This window comes from Hippichthys cyanospilos, chromosome 3 (genome assembly GCF_059441005.1).
Source record: "Hippichthys cyanospilos isolate Australia breed blue-spotted pipefish chromosome 3, RoL_Hcya_1.0, whole genome shotgun sequence".
In the NCBI taxonomy this organism is placed as follows: Eukaryota; Metazoa; Chordata; class Actinopteri; order Syngnathiformes; family Syngnathidae; genus Hippichthys; species Hippichthys cyanospilos.
In genome coordinates this window covers 2,677,600-2,698,075 of record NC_142371.1, presented here as the reverse complement: position 1 = coordinate 2,698,075, position 20,476 = coordinate 2,677,600, and the positions used below count along the sequence as shown (strand labels likewise).

Sequence of the window (20,476 nt, the reverse complement as noted above, 5' to 3'; positions counted from 1 at the left end):
ATTTGGGTATGATTGACCATTATTTTTCAACCCCCAGCAACTCAAGCGCAAGAAACTTGATGCATAAAAATAGATCCAAATAACATACAGAAAGCATAGTTAGAAATTAAAAACTGAGATTTATGCTATTAAAAACATGAGTGTAATTAATTGATCTCTATTAATCCGCTATTTTGACACCACTAATGGCAATGTTTGAAATGAACAAAAAACATGTTTGTAACTTTACTGCCTATGCTAATAAAATGTTGTATTTGTTTTCAGTACCAATGCTTTAAAATTGCCAGTTTAAAAGCAATAATGTCAAAACAGGTTCGCGCCACCAACCCACAGTCCACAAAAAGAATGTATGTGCCTGAACTGATCCGTAAAAAAAAAAGGTTGATGATCACCACTAGTATTAAGTGCGCAGGCCCGGCGGAGACAAGGTGACTGACTACAGCTGGGCTCAAAGGTTAAACCTGGTCTTCAATCTGGATTGGCTTGTCAGGGTAAATGGCTCTCCAAGCATCTGTTGTGGACCTTCAAACAGCTTATCTCGTGACCTGATCTTACAGAAACAAAGCCAGCCGTGATGCCTCAAAAGCTTGTCTGAAAGCCATTGCTGTTTAGAGCCTCACTCAATCGTGAAAATCAACATAGTGAAGCCTCCTCCTCTTTTGCCGGAATTTGCACTGGGCTTTAAGATCCATCGTAATAAAAACAGCATCACTCTTAAATATACACATTCGAATGATTGCAGTTATAAGTACTGAGAAGATAGTCAAGGCTTGCGGAATTATAGCAGAACATTTTACAATCAAATGCACACATATTTGAATCCACTGAGTAATATATATTTTACATTTAGTGACACCTAAAAAAATGCTTACGGCTGTGCAATTTGAAACACTTTTGTCAACTTTTTTTTAACACTGTGGTTAAACATAAGAGGTAAAAAAATCAGTACTTAATAATTCAATGAAAATGTAGCACACATAAAAGTTCAAGAGGTTTTAAACATTTACCGCCTGAAAATGGGTAATAATGAATGTACCGAGAAAAAAAAATAAAAAATCATCCCTATGAGCCACTGTTACCACTCCGGTCCAATCTTGTCTTCTTTCATTGTTGTGCTTTTGTACTTTTCTTCACAGACTGAATCCATGATGGGATTTTCTTTTAATCATACAGCCTATGAATATGTATTGTCAATATGCATCAGAAATTGATCATATCATCATAGGTTAAAATAATATCCACATTTATTAAATACTCAGTTGTATTGTTAATGATAAATTCAATTAAATAAAAATTAAAATGTAAAATATTATTCCTATCATATCTTAGAATGCTACATATATTGAAGAAATTCATCATTTCTTTAATAAAATGTATGATAATAACAAATAATATTTTGAAGAAACATCTTAATTAGCAAATGAAATGCTATGTCCAAAAATGTTAGATTCCTCCAATCAAAAACCAACATTTTTTATGATCAACCCTGACTGTTGTTGTTTAAGTGAGTGTACAGCAGTTATGGATATGATAAATTAATAATGATGGTCATTATTAATTAATGTAATCATTAAATGACTGAAGGAAAGCTATTACTGTGTTAACTATTGAGAGTATGTATGAATATTTAAAGTCAGCATCATACAATTACAACTGTATGGCCTTCTTGTTCAATAATAAATATGGGACATTTGCCGTAATAGGCGTCGAACTGTGATTTCATTCCAGCTCGGTTTACAATAAACAAACAGCACCCACCTTAAACGGAAGCAATCTTGGGGTTATTTACCCTTGCAGGTCCATTTGAGGTGCCTGTTTTCTCACTATGTCACATGACGCAATGATGATGACTTAGCCTGAGTAGAAGTGTGTATGTTTTAGCAAAGAAGCATAGCTTTTGGAAAAAAAAAAACTGAGATGAAGAGATGGAAATCTATGGGCCCGAATATGGAAAATGAGGTTGGAAGTCTTTCTCTCTCTCCCCGGTGATGATCGACCCCGTGTAGAAGACAGTCAATCCGTGTTAAATTATAGATTAAGGCTCAGCTCGAGCTGGCTGGGTGCAGGCAGCTGTATGCGCGTTTGAGTGCGCTGATTGCTGCTATGCTAGTCTCACCTCCATGCCTTATTAACATAACATCACAGATGAAGAAAGAGACTGAACGCATATGCGAATATGTTTACCGTAAAATGCCCCCATGTAAGGCTGTTTCCTTGTGTAACCAAGGACGATTTACTGCACAATTTCACGTCACTTTACAAGTTTAACATTCTTTTTGGGGCTGTCGCTATCAAGTCTGTTTTAAATTGATTTTATATCAGTGTTCACATCAAATAAGCAAAATAAAAATGGATATAACGAACTCATTATTTATGGTGTTCTTTGAAAATGGGCCTCTCCTAACTGGTTAGCAATCGCTATTAGCATTAGTGCGCTACCAACTACAAGTTGAGATCAATAACCTCTATCTACCATATAGTTCACATATACACATCATTATATGTACGTTACACGTAAAAGTCACCTACAAACAATGATTCTTTAATATTCCATGAACAAACTTGTGCGGTGAGCCTGCCTGATAATAACTATGAGGTAACTTCCTGTTCTTCATTTTATTTGTGCTTGACTGCCTCCTGCTGCTGACAGTTTGAACACCTAAAACCTAGGTCCAACCATTGTCTCAAAGCAATGGGTCTCAAATAGTGGGGCGCACCCCCAGGGTTAACCCTAACCCTTTTTTTTTTCTTGAGTTTCAGGTCATTTGATGCACTTGTTTTTTTTTCTCTGTTTCAGACTAAGCTGTAACTCGTATAAACACTGTAAAAAATAATTCACAGCTGTTGAAAGTTGATTTATATTGCTTTTTTGGATAATTTTAATTCTTTTGATGATAAATATCGTTTTTTATAAATAATATTCTTATTTATAGTCAACGCGTCAAGTGTGTGTGGAGGGGCGCGAAGTTTTCTCTTTCCTAGGGGGCTTGTCAAAATATATTTGAGAAGCACTATTTTAAAGGCCCATATCATGACTTTTTAAAATTTCCACAGTTAAACTTGCACATAAAATGATGAAATCTTATCTTTGGCATATTGGATATTCAATTTCTTTTTAAATATGAGGTTAATTAGTGGCTGGATTTCTAACGGTGAAGTTCGCTTGTTTACTGACCGCCCCCCGATGACCTTCTAAAGCTGACCGGTGCCAGGAAAAAAAAACAAACTATGTAGTGATTCGTAAATGAGAGTCAGAGGCAGAGTGAATGAATGAACTAAAAACAGATGCTTTACTGACATGGAAATGAACAGGTGTTGCCAACAAAGCAAAAGACATGTCAAGAGAGCACACAAACTAACAAGCGTTCCTTCTATCAAAACATTTAAAGTGTGCTGTGTGCTCCCAAACACACATTTACACACACTACATGCTGAAACCTTTAACTAATGAATAAAACATTGCTGTTTACTTGGCCGAGCCAGATTTCCTCCTCAATCCTGGAGAGAAACTGAAAGTAAAAATGTGAATGTCACCTTGGGTAAGGAAGGGTTTACTGGTGTGGTATATTTAAACCATTATAGCAGCTTGCGTGCACCCCACCATGGTCTTTTGTTAGGAAAAATGTGTATTTGCTTTTTCTACATCAAAGACATTATCGCAGGTCACTTGAAGGATACAAGGAGAGAACTAGAATAGCATCCGTTGAATGACAACTAATTTTGATGTAAAAACTGTTCTGTCAGGCAGCATCAGTATTTGCATCCTCGATGGAACGGCATGCACTCGCAAATCCGTACGTGCAGATGAAGCATTTCTTGTAATGATCAGTCATGCGGACAAAATACAGGTGTGATAAAAAAAAAAAAAAATACAACTGTCTGTGTTTAAGTCTTTTTCTCACAAAATATTGTAATTCCATACAAGGCTCTAATTCCAGGGAAAATCCACCTGAGATCCATATAAAGAATATATTGGAGCTCCTTTGCGTTCATGCTCTGGACAATTGAATGCACACAGCTGCCCCACAGTTCGAGTACTGACATGATGAAACATGCTGTTTACAGCAGCAACACTTTGACGACCCAAGGCGCAGTTACGCTCCAAATTTTGTCAGCGGCCATGCAACAAAAAGAATAGTAATAATATGTGAGGTAAAATAACCAAACGGCAAATACATAACATTCAGGAATAGAGAAGGGAAGCAAAAGATTCCTAGAACCTTTTTTTTTTTTTTTTGCCTGATGATTCCGCTTTTTGATTTCTCTTATGTAAAAAAAGGGTAATGTCACATGCTAGAACTGTTGTTTTGATTAGAACTTTTTTTACCATGGTGTCAAGGCAGGAGCACTTTGACAGTAATGTGATATCAAGGCTTATTGCAAAATATATTTCCTCATTCAATAATACAGTATATTATATAATGATAGCATATATACAGTAACCATCAAATGTTTGGAAACATCCACTAATTCACTAAATATAAATGGAATTGGAAAAAAAATATATCAATCACAGCAGAATATTTTAGATGTTTTGTTTTGTTTTGTTTTTTTTCCAAAAAAAGATAACAGCATTGCACATTCGAGGATTTTCTCTCAGCTGTATGATGTGGATGATGCGTTATGAATTGGAATTACTTTCAATACATTTTCAAGAGTTAATACCTTGGACTTCTTGACCTCTTAATGCATAAAATATCAAATTGTTTTTGTAATTCAAATACTTGAAAAATATTAAATACAAAAAAGATGCAGAAAAACAAAACAATAAAAGTTGAAGGCAAGGTAAAGACCGCCTTGTATGTTCTATGCAGGGAGCAGTTTGTGAGATTTTCTGACTGATGGTGGGCTGAGTCATACCTAAAAGACACATCTTAAAAATTGCAGAGAAAGGGACGACAAAGACTAAAAAAAAATGGGGCGAGAACGAAAGAAGCAGTCTTTAGTGTGGGAATTTAGTTAAAGTTTCACAGCAACCACAATGAGTTGCAAAACAAAACAAAACAAAAAAAATATATAACAACAGCAATAACATTTTCAGGGATTTTAATCAACATAACAAACCCAACACATTTATTTAAAGGTTTGATCAATTCAATAAATCCTTTGCAAATTGTTCAGACATCTGCAATGTACAGTAAACTGATTTTAAATGTTTTTAACTTAAATTTGACATTTATATCTTGGATTTAAAAAATAGCCATTTGTAGCTTGTGCATATCTTGCTTAAATGCCAGGTTTAAGTAGTAAGGATTGTAAATATAGTTTTTAAACCACCAAAAAAACCTCCATTTAAAATGAAGATATTTTTCAAATCTTCTATTTTTTAAAACGACAAATTAATCCATTTTACTGCCCACATTTTCAACCTTTTGACGATAATGACAGCCATTCCAGAGAATCAAAAAGGACACAGAATGGATGAATTGTTATCAATTCCCATCTCTATTCAGGAACAAGATTCACATTCAGGATGGTGGGAAAACACAGTGACTTATGAAAAGATTGTTTATATCAAGTTTCACTCTTACAGATTACTGCATTAACTTTCCTATAAAGATCATTCATGTAAAGCTTGAACGGAGTGAAATGTCACCGCATCACAGAGCTGCTTCCTTGACCCGAGTTTGAAGCTGAAGCTCAGCAGATAAAACTAACCTCTTCTCTATTTATCTCCGTTTTGCGGTTTTCAAACCAAACACCAGCAACTCCCGGCATCCACGTGAAATGAACATGAGGAAATCTGGCCTTCACATTTTCTAAATTCATTTGAGTAGTAAATAGTGCACGTTCGAAGGGTAGGGAGATAATTGGCGTCGTTTCGAGGCTGAAGCTCATCTCGAAGTTGGGCCTAGCTTGGGTTGTGACTCTAATTTGACCCCGAGTTGGTGTTCTCCGCCGGCTCCGCGTTGGACTCCTTGCTGGCTTCGGGAGCCTCGGGAGTGGCAATGCCCACTGAGGCGTCGTGTGCGTGCTGATTAGATACGCACAACTCTTGCCATTTCTTTCGGTTGGCGTCGATGCCTTCTACCATTGGCTGCAGTTTCCTGTTTAGCTTCAGCAGGGACTGGGAAGGAAAGGAAAATAACTTACACTATTGTGTAAAAACAACATCAATGAGAATTCGCAAAGTGTTCGGTGCGGGAAATACTTGATAGAGAGGTTTACAGATGCCATCTATCCACTCCACCTGTAAGGCAGGTAACTCATCTTTGCGATTTCGATCAAATATGGCCTACAAAGAGACAGTAAAACTATTATAATCGTCTTCTAAAACATTTGGTGCGCCTGTGGCTTAACTAGCCAGCACTAGTGTACAGTATGCATATTTTCCTACAATATTGATGCCAGTTCCATTAGCCTGTCTATAGCTATTTACATTAAGCTAGCTTTATAAGTCATGTGTTTTGTTTCAAAATGTTCATATCGCTCGAAGCTCAGGCGCTACAAAACACAAATTTTAGCGAGTGTCGTTACCGCTGGGGTGAGCTTCAACTCCGACCTCTCTCGGTCTCCTTGCTCAAAGAATTCACTCGTCACCAGCTCAGCAACCTGAATGGGCACATTTGACTTTAGTTTGACATGACATAGGCTCACAATCATACAATCTCTGTGGCGCATGTTATTTTGCTTAGACCGAAGTAGCTGTAGTGACCGAATAAACTAATACCAGGTCGATAATATTAATTTATGAAATCCTGAATTATTAAATCCTCTTTAAATCCTGGGCTATTTAGTTGCATGTAAGTTTCCAAATCCTTTCATGTCCCTCATAAATAATGAAACTGTATTGTATTTCATCTTATGTATCTTATTCAGGGCATGCGCATATTCCACAAGCTTGGTATTTATGGGTCAGAGCCGCTTTTCATAATAATCTCTGCATAAAAATCCAGCAGGATGAAATATGGAAATGATCATAAACAAGCAAAATTCCCCCAAAATATAAGGGCGCCAACCTGTTTGGATATCTCCCACGGCCGCGTGACCGCGCCCAAATCACAGGCGGTCATCAACATGGATCTGTCAGAGGCCATCAAGAACCTCACTTAGTTAGTCACAATTATTGGTTTCTATACCGTACGTTTTTCCATTTCGTACAAATTACCTGAGGACTTCTCTGTGTTTTTCTTCCGTCCAACTGAATTCTTCAGCTAGCACGCTCTCAAAGAATTTGCTCCTGCGCCTTTGCAAGCAAAGACAGTCAAGGACGCAAGAGAAAAAGAAAAACAACCTCTATTCAATAAAGCAAGGTTTTTCATTAAAACATGTTTTGCGGTGGGAGAATAGACCATTCTTCGTTTGCTACGAATGCAGAGAAAAGATGACTTACTCAAAATGCAACGTGAGGTCTGTGGAGAGAATGGCCTGCTTCAACAGTTGCATCATGTTGCTATATTCTTTTGAGCAAAGGTTGGCAAAGATATTGTGACCCTGGAACATTAATAATAAATAAATCCCCATACAGTATTGCAGGCAAGGATGAGCAATAATGCCTGAAATGCTCCCTTAAAGCAAATGCATTGGCAAACTCATCGCTCACTGTCTAATCAAATCGCCATTAGCAATGTTAATTAGCAACACACAGTGACATTTTCTGCGCTCTGTTAAAGTAAATCAATAGATAACACTGCTCTCAATATCAATCTAATGTGAACTGGACAGAACAGTCTCAAGAATCTTTTGGCGCTCGCTGCCACAGAACACCAATGTCGAATCTCCGCTGTTTCTAAGAACAAAAAATCTCAAAAGTCAATTTCAGCTTCCAATGTTAACCTTGACCAAAATACATTACAAATAGAGAAATCACTTTATGTCCTATTAGGAAGTGGTTCTCAATCACTGTGCTACGGTACATTAGTGTGCTGTGACGTACCAAAGGATCTATTCATTACAAATAAAATATTTTCGTTCAACTATCTATGCCAGCAACATATAGATCAGATCGTTTGAAACATGGCCTATCGTTGAAAATAAATGTTCAGTGAACCATGAATTGAACCCATGTTCAATGTTCATGTTCCGCTGTAATCTAGTCATTTTGGTGTCAAATACTGCTCCAAACAGAACTCGGTAAAACAAAAATCTCAAAGTAAAACAATCAAAAAATATTTTACGTTTCACTATCGAGAAGCTACAAGACTTCCGCAGAGGATGAATTAGACGTCCCTCAAATTAAGCTAGCCCTCGCTAGCTCCTCCATGCTCAACCCTCACACCTTGATGCGAGTTTTCAAGCAATTGTGACGCCCGTTCATATGAGGAGCTCCGAACTATTCATGTTGAGATGAAGAGACATGAGATGGGGCCAAAGTGATGGAGCTGGACAGTGATGCTGCCCTCTAGTGGGTGAACGTGGAATTGCATTTAGCATGTACTTAATATGCTCATCAACAGGGTTGCGGGCCAGACAATACAAATTATTATGACAGCGAGCCAGATAACATTTGACCACGGGCCGGACTTTCCGATCTAAAGCTTGTTATTGGAACATAACATGAAACAACATTTATGAGTCTAAAATGGAGGATGATAAAAGATTATAGGATCATTTACATTGTCAAATTTGAGTCCAACAAATAAAATACATTTATGTTGTACATATGGCATGGCATATTTCAGTTTCCAATCTATTGCTTTAAACAGGTTGTCGTTTTTGTATAATTATATAATTAATCCTGTTGGGGGTTGCAGGCCTCACCTCACTTTGCAGGATCATGACTGCATGATTGAAGTGATGATGTTCCAGGGTCGCTGACGTCCCATAGAGCAACGCCAAAGCAGAACCTGTCCTGCAGATTTCAGTAGGAACATCAAAACCTCAAATAAATAATTGAAAAAGCATCATTGTACGGAGCCTTACTTGGCTTGAAAGGCATTGTTGGTGCCTCGATGGTCCAGATCGTGGCACAGACAGCCAACCATCAGCGCCAAAATCTCGGCCTCCGATAAAACGTCCTGAAAGCTAGCCGACTATAAAATAAATACCGTTTGTAATTCTGACAAATATGGAGAAAGTGGTATTTACTCCGTTGTGTGACTTGCTTCAACTGTGGAAAAGAGAACACTGATGGCAGTAAAACATGAGACGGGGTTACGAGGGCAAGGTTAGACGAAGCTAGGTGCTGGAAGGGTGCACTAAAACTTAAAATATGGCAGTTTAGCTTGAGCACTTTATCACCCAGGAGTGAATGGCGCACACAGCTTCACACACTAATTGATATAGACAACACAAATAAATCCGAGTGGATTTACAGCCATGTTGTGTGGGACTTACTGTGATCATAACAAACATGCACTGAGACACGTTAAAGGCATGCCGCCAGTTGTGGTAGGCCACAGTTCGGTAGTTCTTCCTGACAGTGAGGAGCCAGCGGCACAATACCTTCAAAAAAAAGTCAAATCGTTTTACAATGAAAGCATATACAGTATATATATATATATATATATATATATATATATATATATATATATATATATATATATATATATATATATAATATTGGGAGAAGATGTTTTTTAAAACTACATTACTCACCTCATAATATATATAATATTGGGAGAAGATGTTTTTTAAAACTACATTACTCACCTCATAGTCTATTTTAAAAGTTTGGACCACACCAAGTTCCAGAAACATCCGGAGAGAAGCGGTGATCATGGCATCATTGTCCAAAGAGAAGTCGTTGAAATGGAACTCGTCAATACCGAGCTCGCAGCTCAGGGGGATCTTTGCCGCCTTAAAGAGGGATGGTTGGGACAGAGCTGTCAGTCACATGGCTCCAGTCAAGGAGGAAGTAAAACCATCACAACTGAGATGGATTTTACTACATAGTCAACCAGATTGTTACGTTTCTATTTGCGCCAGATGGGATTACCTTCAGTCTGTCAACTTCTGCTTTTGAGCACGTAGCATGATACGATAACATCTGGAAAAACATGTGCACATTATGTAAAGGTTTTTTTTTTGTTTGATTGGGGGAGGTGGGTTTGTTCAAATAAACTTGATTTGAATTCAGCATGAAACATCAGGTCATTGTCAAAAAAAAAAACGATTTTGGTTTTTAGTCAGTGTTTGCCAAATCAAAGGGAATGATCTAGAGAATACAGCAAAAAAAATAGGAAACTGGCACATTCATTTATTATTAATTATTGAACATAGCTGAAATATTTAAACGGTAAAGAATCAAGCACTACAAGCGAAATAAGACTGAGGATACAATTTGCCTATTTTGTTTCAGTTACCAATATTATAGAGGTGTCAAAATCAGATTCATTGGGATTAAATGATTACAGATGCAGTTGTTTGTTGTTTTAAACTCTTAACTTTGTGCTACCTGTGTCCTGATTAGATCTACTTTTCTTCATCGTGCTTTTTGTGCCTGATTGTTGTTGAGGGTTGGAAAACAAACATCAATCACACTCTTAACCGGACACCGATTGGCTGTCATTTTGTTGGCATAACATGATAGGCTCCTGTTGTGGGTGGGAGGGCAATTTCAGGAACTTAAGGAAGACGTGAAAATGGAAGAGCATGTGAGAGTTCTTTGTCCCATGAATAGTAAATTTAACTTTAAAAAATTCCCCAGCAGCTTTTTTGAAAGAGGTAGACTGATATAAATTCCTTGTGAGAAGGAGCTTGCTTAACACGAAGCAGCACAAACTTAACCTACCACATAAATGTGAAGCATCCAGATGTGACTGCAGCCACAGCTAATGATAGCAACAAATAAAGCAAAATTAAATTATTAAAAATTTTTAAAAAAGGGTTTTATCCAGAAAGTTTTATGTGAGATTAAAGAGGGATGAATTAGATCAATTAATTGTTTTCAATCTCTTGACAGCATTAAATTTTAATATTTCATATTTAGCAATATTACACAGTATTAATTATATTTACATTATATTAATACATAAAATAAAATACGGGTTGACTCCCATTTTAAATAGCATAAAGCCTGAATGGGATGACTTTAGTTATCTGTACTCACATCCAGTGCCACAGACTGCTTAGCCCACGTCTTCTTCACTTGGTTGTACATCATAGTGTTGTTGATTCCAAGCCCACAGAAAATCACAAATGCCTGCACAGAAGCCAGATAGCAAAGGAGATTTTATTTTTTCACACCTTATGTGTTCAATCTCGCAAAAAAAAAAAAAAACTAGCTGAATGATTGAAAACCTCAAACAGTCTCTGATCTGCATCGTTGAAGGTCTTCCTGTCAAGCCGATTCAGAATTTGTGCAACCCCTGCGGAGGACCAAGCACACATGAAAGAAAGCGTTTAACAATTTAGCAGGCGCAGCAATGCCGATCAATAGAATCGATCCTGGGAAGTATTCATAGGGACCAATCAAAACTGGCCCATGAGCCAATGAAAAACAGCGGCATTTAGAACACCCACGAGGTGAGCAAACTCGGAACTGACAACAGATTCCCCCATACACCAAACTAGGAAATACACGGTAATAATAATCAGCGGTAGTACAAAAAGTAGAATAAGGATCGTATTGGTTGTCAGCGTTTGAAAAAAACAGTAATATGGCAAACCTACCAATTATCTGATGCGTTCGATTCCAGATAGGCACACACAGCACTGATCTGATGTGAAATCCCGAGGCCTGGTCTGCCTAGAAATGCAGATACTTAGTGAAATCCTTAGATTACTTAGTTCAATAACATACAAATTAAATGTATTTGTCACTGGATAAAGCGATTTCTGGAGGAATTGCATGCAGATGCTGAAAGCTTAATGAAAAATTATGGCAGCATGTGGAATGATGTGGAATGCTATGGACTCATGTATTATAATTTTGAAATTATGAGAAAATATATTGAACAGTGTGGAATCGTTTGAAGAGATATTTGACAATATGGAATTATGAAAAATCTTTTTTTTTTGCTTTATTTAGAAATTTGGGGGAAACTATTTTCATGGGGTTGACCTAAACTAATAATTTATTTAAACAAAACGATTTCAATGTTAAAATTTAAAACAAAATTGAAAATTGCACTGTGGTATCATTGTGAAAATTTCTAATGAGAAAAGTCATAGCCCAGGAAACGTGAATTTTCACAATATCTTCCAGTTGGAATGGTTTGAAGACAATAATAATAAAAAAAAAGAATAAAATCAGTGTACAAAATGTGTATAAAAGCTTGGCGCTAAACTAACCTCGGCGTCAAAGCGCGGGTCCTGGCACACGTCGCTGATGTTTACGGGGATTCCCGTGGAGGCCACCAGCTCAGCGATGCTATTATTGATCAGCCAATCAGAGCAGGACAGTTTCTCTATGCTGATGCTGCATATGGATTAAAGCGCAAAACAATCTGTGAGCGTTAGGACACCACAGCTGGCATGCTGCCTATGGATGACCAAAAGTGTTGCAAATGTTAAATAAATGTATTCCTCAATATATTTGTTTTGCCTTTCCTCATCGTGCGTGTGAGGTCACCTGATGTCGTGATGCATATTGCTCAAGGGGGACATCAGCTCAAACGTCTTGGAGAACTTCACAACCTTATAGGACACATCACGGTACATTTTTAATTGCTCCTCAAGGGAAGCAAAGTTGAAAGCGCTTCTTTTAAAAGCCTCACTGGTGACTCGATGTCCTCAAGAAGAAGTACAGAGCAACGTTCACACCGCAGGAGGGTCAGCGCTCGCTGCATGATCTTCCTCACGATCTTCTCCAAATCGGTCTGCTCCTCAAACAGATCGTTGACCACCTCCAGTAAAGCCTGAGGCAACGGAAGATAACCCAGAACTGTAAATACGATGCCATACGCCATCTGCCCTCGAACTGCTGAGGTACAACACTGGCCGTATAATGTACATCAAATGTATGCATATTACCAATTATGGATATGTTGCTTTGTGTAAAGTTTGTCTGTTATTAGCGGTTTGTGCTCCGGTTTTAACAGGGTTTCTGCAGGTATCAACAAATCATGGCCCGGACGTTACTATTTGCTTTTCAAGTTAAGAGCAAATTAATTGGAACATGAAACAACTAATTGCTAAATTGTGTTACGATGACAACTTTGCAAAACATTGTAGGTCTTCATATTGTTAAGTTGTATCTGGATATACATTGTCAAAACTAAGGAGTGACACCATTTTCAGGCGGACGAGCCAGACATGAAAGAAATTATCTTATTAGAGATGGGGGGGGGGGGGGGGGGGGGGGGGGGTCAACCAAGTCGGATGAAAGGGCTTTAAAACTAGGCTGACTGAAAATTTCCGACTTTAAGTTCCGGCAGAACCACGTTTGCGCCATGCGGTCTTGCAGTGACAGCTGCCCCAAATAAATAAATATTAAACCAGAATATCACAAGTTTGGGATCATTTCCAGTTAAAAAAAAAAGTGCAATAATTAATATTACTTTATTTTTGTCAAAGTGGACTTGGCATACCACAGCGGTACTTTTGTCTGTCAAGAGGAAACACCCGTATGCAAAGTGTTTTGACATACTTGCTGGCATATGTTGTCTTGGTGCACCACAAGAAAGGAAGAACTATGCTCGCCCAAAATAAGCAGAATAAGACTAGCATGAAGTTTTTGACTTCATTGTAACTAATTTGCAGCTCCACTCTCAAGGTTACTCTTGGGAAAATTGTTGAAGCAGCATCTGTAAGTGACACTAGTACATACTGTTATATGTAGCTGTTAAAAATAATATTGTTTGTTGAACTTAAATTGTAATTGCTAGCATGTTATTGCTAATCAACTTAAAAAAAAAGAGAGACATCAACAATTGCTGAAAGAAATTACAAATAAGATAAACCAGAAAGGGAATGGACCATATTGCTGATTAACAGAAAGAAACCTGAAATCATGGCGGAACTGAGAGGTGAGGGCAACATGGTCCATTCCCTTTCCAGTTTGTCTTCATTGTAATTTATTTTCTTAAATGTAAATTTGTTTGAAGTTTTACTCATTTGTTTTCACGAATGTAAATTTGCTTCAAGTTTTAGTCATTTGTTTTCTGAAACCTAAGTGTTGTTCAGCTTTTGTTCATTTGTTTTTTAAAATCTAAGTTTGATTCATGCAATGTAAAAGCGTTTCACAGTTTGTTATTTTGTTTTGCACTTCCCAGCAACCATAGGTCTTGGCGGAAACATTATTTCACGTCGTGTATGTTATTGAAAAACCTTTGAGACCCACTGAATCGTAGCCTCACTCACCCTGCTCCTTTCATACTCCTTGCGAGATTCAGAAAACAACTTGGCATTGGAGATAGATATTCCACAGAAGGGTAGATACATCTGCAGCACCTGATTGCAAAAACAAACAAAAAAAATCATCTTCAAACAGAAGATTGCGGGCTGCTCAATTGGAGAGCTGCTGTTATTGTTAATAAAAGTAATTCACATCAAGGGGGTTGAAGCTCAGCACATCAAATAAAGTAAAATGAGAAGAAAGGGTGAAACAACTGCATCCTGCCACCTGGTGGACAATTTCATAAACACTAGAGGCAGGTGAACTGGGGTTGCACTTTAATTGAGTGCAAATCATTTGCAAGACTTCTCCACTGTTTCGCTGTATTCCCAACTCCTTCATCAAGCTTCTATTTATCACGTCGTCGGCAATATATGGAGAATGTAAGTGCTTGAACGCACTCAGAAGAAAAACTACATTCTGCTTGGCGAGCCACTCAAGTATTTGCGCTCTAACAGCTTCACTGCTAGATGCGTTTAATGTTGCATACTTCCATCACCTGTCATTTTTTTTTTTTTTTCAGTATGGCCCACTGACTGCCGGCGATGGAATTTTGAGTGAAGAAGAGAGCCTCCTCACCTTCTCATCATCCTCAGTGAAAGGCGTTCCCGTTGGATTCTTGTTGATTGCTTGTACCACGCCAATGACTTCTCCATCACTGTTGCAGATGGCCATGCAGAGAATGGACTGAGTCTTGTAGCCTGTTAACTTGTCGATCTCGTCGCTGAAGCGGTGGTCCTGGAAGGCGCATAAAGTACAGCGAGTAAGCCCGTGCCATGTCCAGATATCTATTAGTTTAGCAGCCTTGAGAGCACTTATGAAGATCACCACTGACATTGTGACATTACACACCGGTCTCAGCCATTGAGAATGACACAAATTGTGGTAATTACTTTGGTTATGTCACAATAAAAGCACTAAGTGTGGACCTCAAAGTAAATGACAGGGGGAAAAAAAAACGCGAATAGACTCCACAGAGATGACCCTTACATAACTTCAATGTGATTATGATTAAAAAAAGAACAAAAAAACTTTGCGTTTTCTCAGTAGATTTAAGTGAAAAATGGAAGTGCATATAAGAAACTCAATTGAACAAAACAGGTTTCATGTATACAGAATAAATAATAAAACATATATACCGTATATATATTACATTATAAATAAATAAATAAGTACAACACTTGACTTAAAGCCAGTAAATAATAAATGGTGCAGGCTGACTCATACAAAAGGCTTTTTTTTACTCACATACTTGTTAAAATCTGTTATGGGTTAGGGTTTTGGTTATGCTATTACGATAGAAATTCTTCTGCCTTGTAGGTGGACGTCCAATACGCAGTCAAATTTAGGTTTTAAAAATGTAGTTTATCAAAACATTAAAAAGTCTCGCATTTATTACCTTTCTTTATTTATTCCTTATTGCATACTGCATTGCATTGGGCGATAAATCAAATTCATTTGTCATTTTTAAACTTGAAGACTTTAAAATTGGCGACATGGTGAACTTGAGATTTTGCAGGAGTGGCAGAATGCTGGATGGGTGCTTTGTTTTAAAAGGGATAGTCCACTTGTGAAGTAATTTTAGTAGTAAACGGTACTGTATATTTGGTCTGATTTTCAACCGACAGCAAGTGAAAAAAGATGTTTGTTTTTTTTTAAGTTTTAATTGTACATGAAAAATAATCATCAAATTAATTATAGACTTTTTGCTAAGTGGACCAAGCAATGAACAAGCTATAATAGCACATTTTTTGCACGAACTATGACTTTTAACATTACGGTAAAACTAATTTTAAATTAGTATTCATTATTTTTGTCTCAATATTTTCTGCAGGATTTTTTTTTTTTTTTAAGGAACCAAATCTTTAAATGTGTCTTTGATGGGGTTGTTTCTCTGGTTAAAGTCGTAATTGTTTATAATGATTGAAGAGATTTGAAGACCAACATTCATATTAAAAGGACACAAACACTAAATAAATGAATAAAAGTGAAAAGAGCACAAAAGCAAATATCAACATGTCAACATCCTTCATATGGCATCTTTTTCTTGCGCTGACGGGGATTTCTATGTTGTGATTTTCTGACTTGCCTTGTCACCCAATGACCCAAAAAGGCAACTGCCTTAACAGTGTATCAAATGTTGGTACTCTCCTTGCCACAAATAATTGACTGGCACTGTCCCACCTTGGTACACAAAGCAAAAGCCTCAGTGCATCATTATTGGTGACTTTAAATCTCCGTAAATTGGATTTCTTAAATGTAATTTAATTTGCTACCTCTTGGACTTCTAACTATGACTGTTACTTCTTTTTTTTTTTTTTTGCATTATATATACGGTAATATCCTAGGTACAAAGTGGGAGCACGTTGTGCTTAAGTGGGAGCACAAACAGATGTACTATATGGACTAAGAAGGACCTGCATAGATAAAATGATTTGCCACTGTATTACCCACAAGACAAACTGTATTATTCCCATTCAACTGTATTAAGGCATCCATATAGATATTAAATAAAATAGGAGATAATATTTTTCCTTGTCTTACTCCATTACTAATTAAGAAAGGAGCAGGCTCTACATTATTCTATTGACATTTTTTATCTGAAAACCAAGACTCTAAAAGTCTTACTGAAAATCTAGGAACACCTCTACATAGCAATTTTAAGACGGTTTTCATGATTAATACCATCCAAAGCCTTAGTTGCCTTTTTAAGCATAAAAATACAGATTAATTATGATTTTGCACCAAGTCATAGAGTTACTGAACTAACACTTTATGGCAAAAAACATAGTCATAGCGACCCAACCATATTGCTAGGTTTCCCGAAAATTGCCCACTTTTTAATGTTTAACTGAAAGAGAGATTGCAACTAATGTGTATTAGAAATTCTCAGCATAATAATAAGACCATATGTAAGGTATAAGATAACTATATGGTGAATCAGTCTTTTTCAAATAGTGGGGCGGGCCAACCCAGGAGCGGGCGCGAGGCAATGCCAGGGGGAGTGCAAGTGACGTCAGGATGAAGGTTTTGTTTTGCCAAAAGTAAGAATCGGCATCCTTTTTTCCAGGCACTTAGATGCACTTTTTTTTTCTTTTTCAGACTAACCTGTAACCTGTATAAACACTGTACAAAAGTAGTGAACGGTAGTTGAAAATGGATTTATATATATGTTTTTATTTTGTAAATGTTAAAAAGGATTTTTATCAATAATCTTATTCATAGTCGGTGTGGCGATTGGGGGTGCATGAAATGTTCCCTCTTCCCTAAGGGGGACTTTGCAAAATAGAATTCAGTAGAATTGTGGTAAATCATCGAATCCATCGAATAAATGAATACTAGGATAAAATTTTACTTTGGACTGAAGTATATTACAAAAGCATTTCTCACATGTAGAATTTATTGACCAATTGTTTATTTTGAATTGTTCAGTGACAAAAAAATCAACTAAACAATTTGATCATATTATACAAGATCGATTGATGTTGTACTCTTTTACTCTGACACATCATTTTACATCATCATTTTTTCAAATCAAACATCTTTTTTTTTAATTAAACGCAAAGCTTAATCAAACAAATTTCATGAAGGATGACAGAAACTAAAATTACTGTTGAGTGGCTGGAATTTGAGGATTTCAATCATTTGAATTTTAAACAATGGCTCTAAAGCAGGGGTGTCAAACTTACTTTTATTGTGGGCCACATTGAGTATTGATTGTGAAGTCAAATAAATTTTAAGAGTGTGTGTCACACAATTACCTCATTTTGAAATCAGAGGCCAGTAAAATCTGTTCAAAAGAGAGATTGGGAACAAAAAAACCGCTTGTTTTAATTTCCTCAGAAATTTTTAAAAGTTGAAAACAACTTGCAAATTTGGTATTTCAACCAGAAACTTTCACGGGCCACATACAATGATGAGGCGGGCCAGATCAGGCCCCCAGGCCTTGAGTTTGATACCAACAAAATAAAACATAAGACACTTTAGAGTAGTTGTGCCTAATAAAGAAATGGTTTTAAGGTAAATTGTAATTTTCATGTAAATTGTAAACTTTATAATGAGCTTCTACGGTGACAAATGAAACTGGACATGATGACCAAGGCTGGAGTGAGTACGGAGCAAAGTGAAATGGAGTGAAGCGGTAAAAAGTGTGTAGTCACCCATACACACCTGGCTGCCCACACACCTGTGTCTAAATACTGATTGCTTCCTCGGCAGCCTATATCGTCACCCAGTGACCACCTAAACAACCAGACAAACTGAAAATAAACAAAACTAAAATAAATAAACTAAACTATAAAGACAACATTTGGCCCAGTCCAAACAGAATATAATTTACACTTGGATTCACTTTATTCTGTATAATTTACTCATCTCCAATTGTACATTTTAGAATTAAATTTTACTGTTTAGACTGGCAACAAATAGAGTCTTTTTAAAGGAAAAAGTATTTACAAAAATCACTCTGTATTGTTACTCTAATATTCAGGTGGCCCATGCAATTCTAGGCGGAAAAAACTTAATTGACGCTCAATCGCAAGTGACCATCGAATCCGAATGGGTTCAAATCACGGATTACAGCGTCGTGCAAAAACAATTGTAAAAACAATTGCTGAAGAAGAACGAAATCTGTTTTTTTAAACATTGTTCACTTTGCTTGACAACCATGTCAATTTGCAGCGAGCAACTTCACTGATCGAGCGAGTGATCATGATGCAGAACTTTACAAAGCTATTGTTTGCAGGTCGTATTTCATCATTGCACTCGAGACATTTACCTCGTAAGCATTGGGGATGTTGACGGTCTCTCCGTGCTCCGCCACGTAGCCAATGATGCCCTTCCCCCAAGGCACCTGCACCTCGCTGGAGTTGAGGGTGCAGGAGGAGGGTCTGACCGTGGTGCCCGAGTGCACGTCAAACACTTTGGACACCAGCGTCCTCTTGTGCGGGGGTCCCTCCACCAGGAAGAGGGAGCACCTGTCGGCGTCCACAAGGATGCAGGCGTTGATCAGGATCTTGTAGCTCAGGTTGGTCAGATCCAAGTCGTTGGAGATGTCCTTGACCAGTTCCAGGAAGAACTCCCGCTCGTTGGTCTCCCTGAGGCGACACTTGTGGTCGGTGGCGGCGGACGCGTACTGTGGCACGCTGACTCTGGACTCCAGCAGGGCGCTGAGGATGTGCGCCGTGGTGGGAGGCAGCGAGCTGGCTTTACGCAGGAGCGCGCGTCGCCGCATGCTGGACTGAGGGTCCTGCTGGCTCAAGCTGGCGTGCTCGTCGTACGTCCTGTGCGCCGTGGTGGCTTTGGAGCGGGCGAAGTTGCGTCGGAGCTCCATGTGAGACGACCGGCGCCGGAGAGCGTCCGGGTTGGCCGGCCACGGGGAGGGCTCCCTGGCCGGGGCGCTTCCGCGCCTCTCGTCCGGCGCGACCGCTTTGGGGGCCTGGTGCTCCCTCAGCCACCTGCTGATGTGCTCGCACTTGGCCTTTCGGACCAGATACTCCTCGAAGAGTTCCGGGTGGCCGTCTAAAAACGCCTCGACGTCAGAGTAGGCCGAAGTCATCGCGGCGGGGTGGACGCTAGTGAGGAGCAAACGGCGCGCTCCAGCGCTGGATCATGAGTGAAGCTGCACTCTGGGCTGAGGCTCTGATGTCCTCCGAACATGAATCCATTCATTACCCATGTGAGCGCCATCTTCCAAACATCCCGGAGTGGGAGGGGAGCGCAGAGCAGCTACAGGTGGAGTGGACTTTGATGCCGCAGGCACGCAACACCCAATATGCGCCTAAGAAACGATTTCAAGTTACTTATCTGGGTGCTGGCAAGGATCTAAAACAGCTTGACTAATTCAATTTCTTCACATATTACTTAATTGGGAGGCGTCAATCATCCTCTAATGCTTACTACCGCTACCTGCAGAACAGGAGTGGTACCCTTTCAACGTTAGTAGTTAGCTGGGATGCATGGATAGATGGATGGACGGGACAGATCCATCCATAGAGGAAGATACTGTAGCAAAGAGACAGATAAATTGCTACACAAATTCAAAGTATCCATCTTCTATAGCAGGGGTGTCAAACTCATTCTTATCGAGGGCCATGTTGCGGTTACAGTTTCTGTCAGAGGGCCGGGATGACTGTGATAAAATACATTTTGGGTGTATTTGTCACACTTCCAATTAGTTTTGAAATCAGAGAGACCATTTCAAATTGACTTACGAATGTGATATTTTGACCGGAAACTTGAATTGGAATGGGCGTTTCG

At 38.4% G+C, this 20,476-nt stretch overlaps 1 protein-coding gene and 1 long non-coding RNA gene across 2 annotated transcripts; both read right to left on the bottom strand.

Moving 5' to 3' along the window:
• Positions 1 to 1,130: 1,130 nt before the first annotated feature.
• On the bottom strand, positions 1,131 to 2,580 carry LOC148425436 (uncharacterized). The gene is made up of 3 exons (XR_015865023.1): positions 2,530 to 2,580; positions 1,759 to 1,856; positions 1,131 to 1,174 (listed from the first exon to the last, which is right to left on the bottom strand). It is a non-coding gene; the product is annotated as an uncharacterized LOC148425436 (long non-coding RNA).
• A 687-nt stretch (positions 2,581 to 3,267) lies between these two features.
• On the bottom strand, positions 3,268 to 20,051 carry LOC148425435 (dual 3',5'-cyclic-AMP and -GMP phosphodiesterase 11A-like). The gene is made up of 20 exons (XM_088411006.1): positions 18,996 to 20,051; positions 14,798 to 14,956; positions 14,185 to 14,274; positions 12,600 to 12,740; positions 12,455 to 12,519; positions 12,175 to 12,301; positions 11,554 to 11,629; positions 11,182 to 11,249; positions 10,991 to 11,083; positions 9,878 to 9,928; positions 9,592 to 9,738; positions 9,277 to 9,384; positions 8,863 to 8,972; positions 8,701 to 8,791; positions 7,334 to 7,434; positions 7,109 to 7,186; positions 6,960 to 7,023; positions 6,478 to 6,552; positions 6,152 to 6,235; positions 3,268 to 6,067 (listed from the first exon to the last, which is right to left on the bottom strand). The coding sequence occupies exons 1-20, from the start codon at positions 19,773 to 19,775 to the stop codon at positions 5,870 to 5,872; spliced, it is 2,706 nt and encodes a 901-aa protein (XP_088267132.1). The 5' UTR covers positions 19,776 to 20,051; the 3' UTR covers positions 3,268 to 5,869.
• Between the last annotated feature and the right edge of the window lie 425 nt (positions 20,052 to 20,476).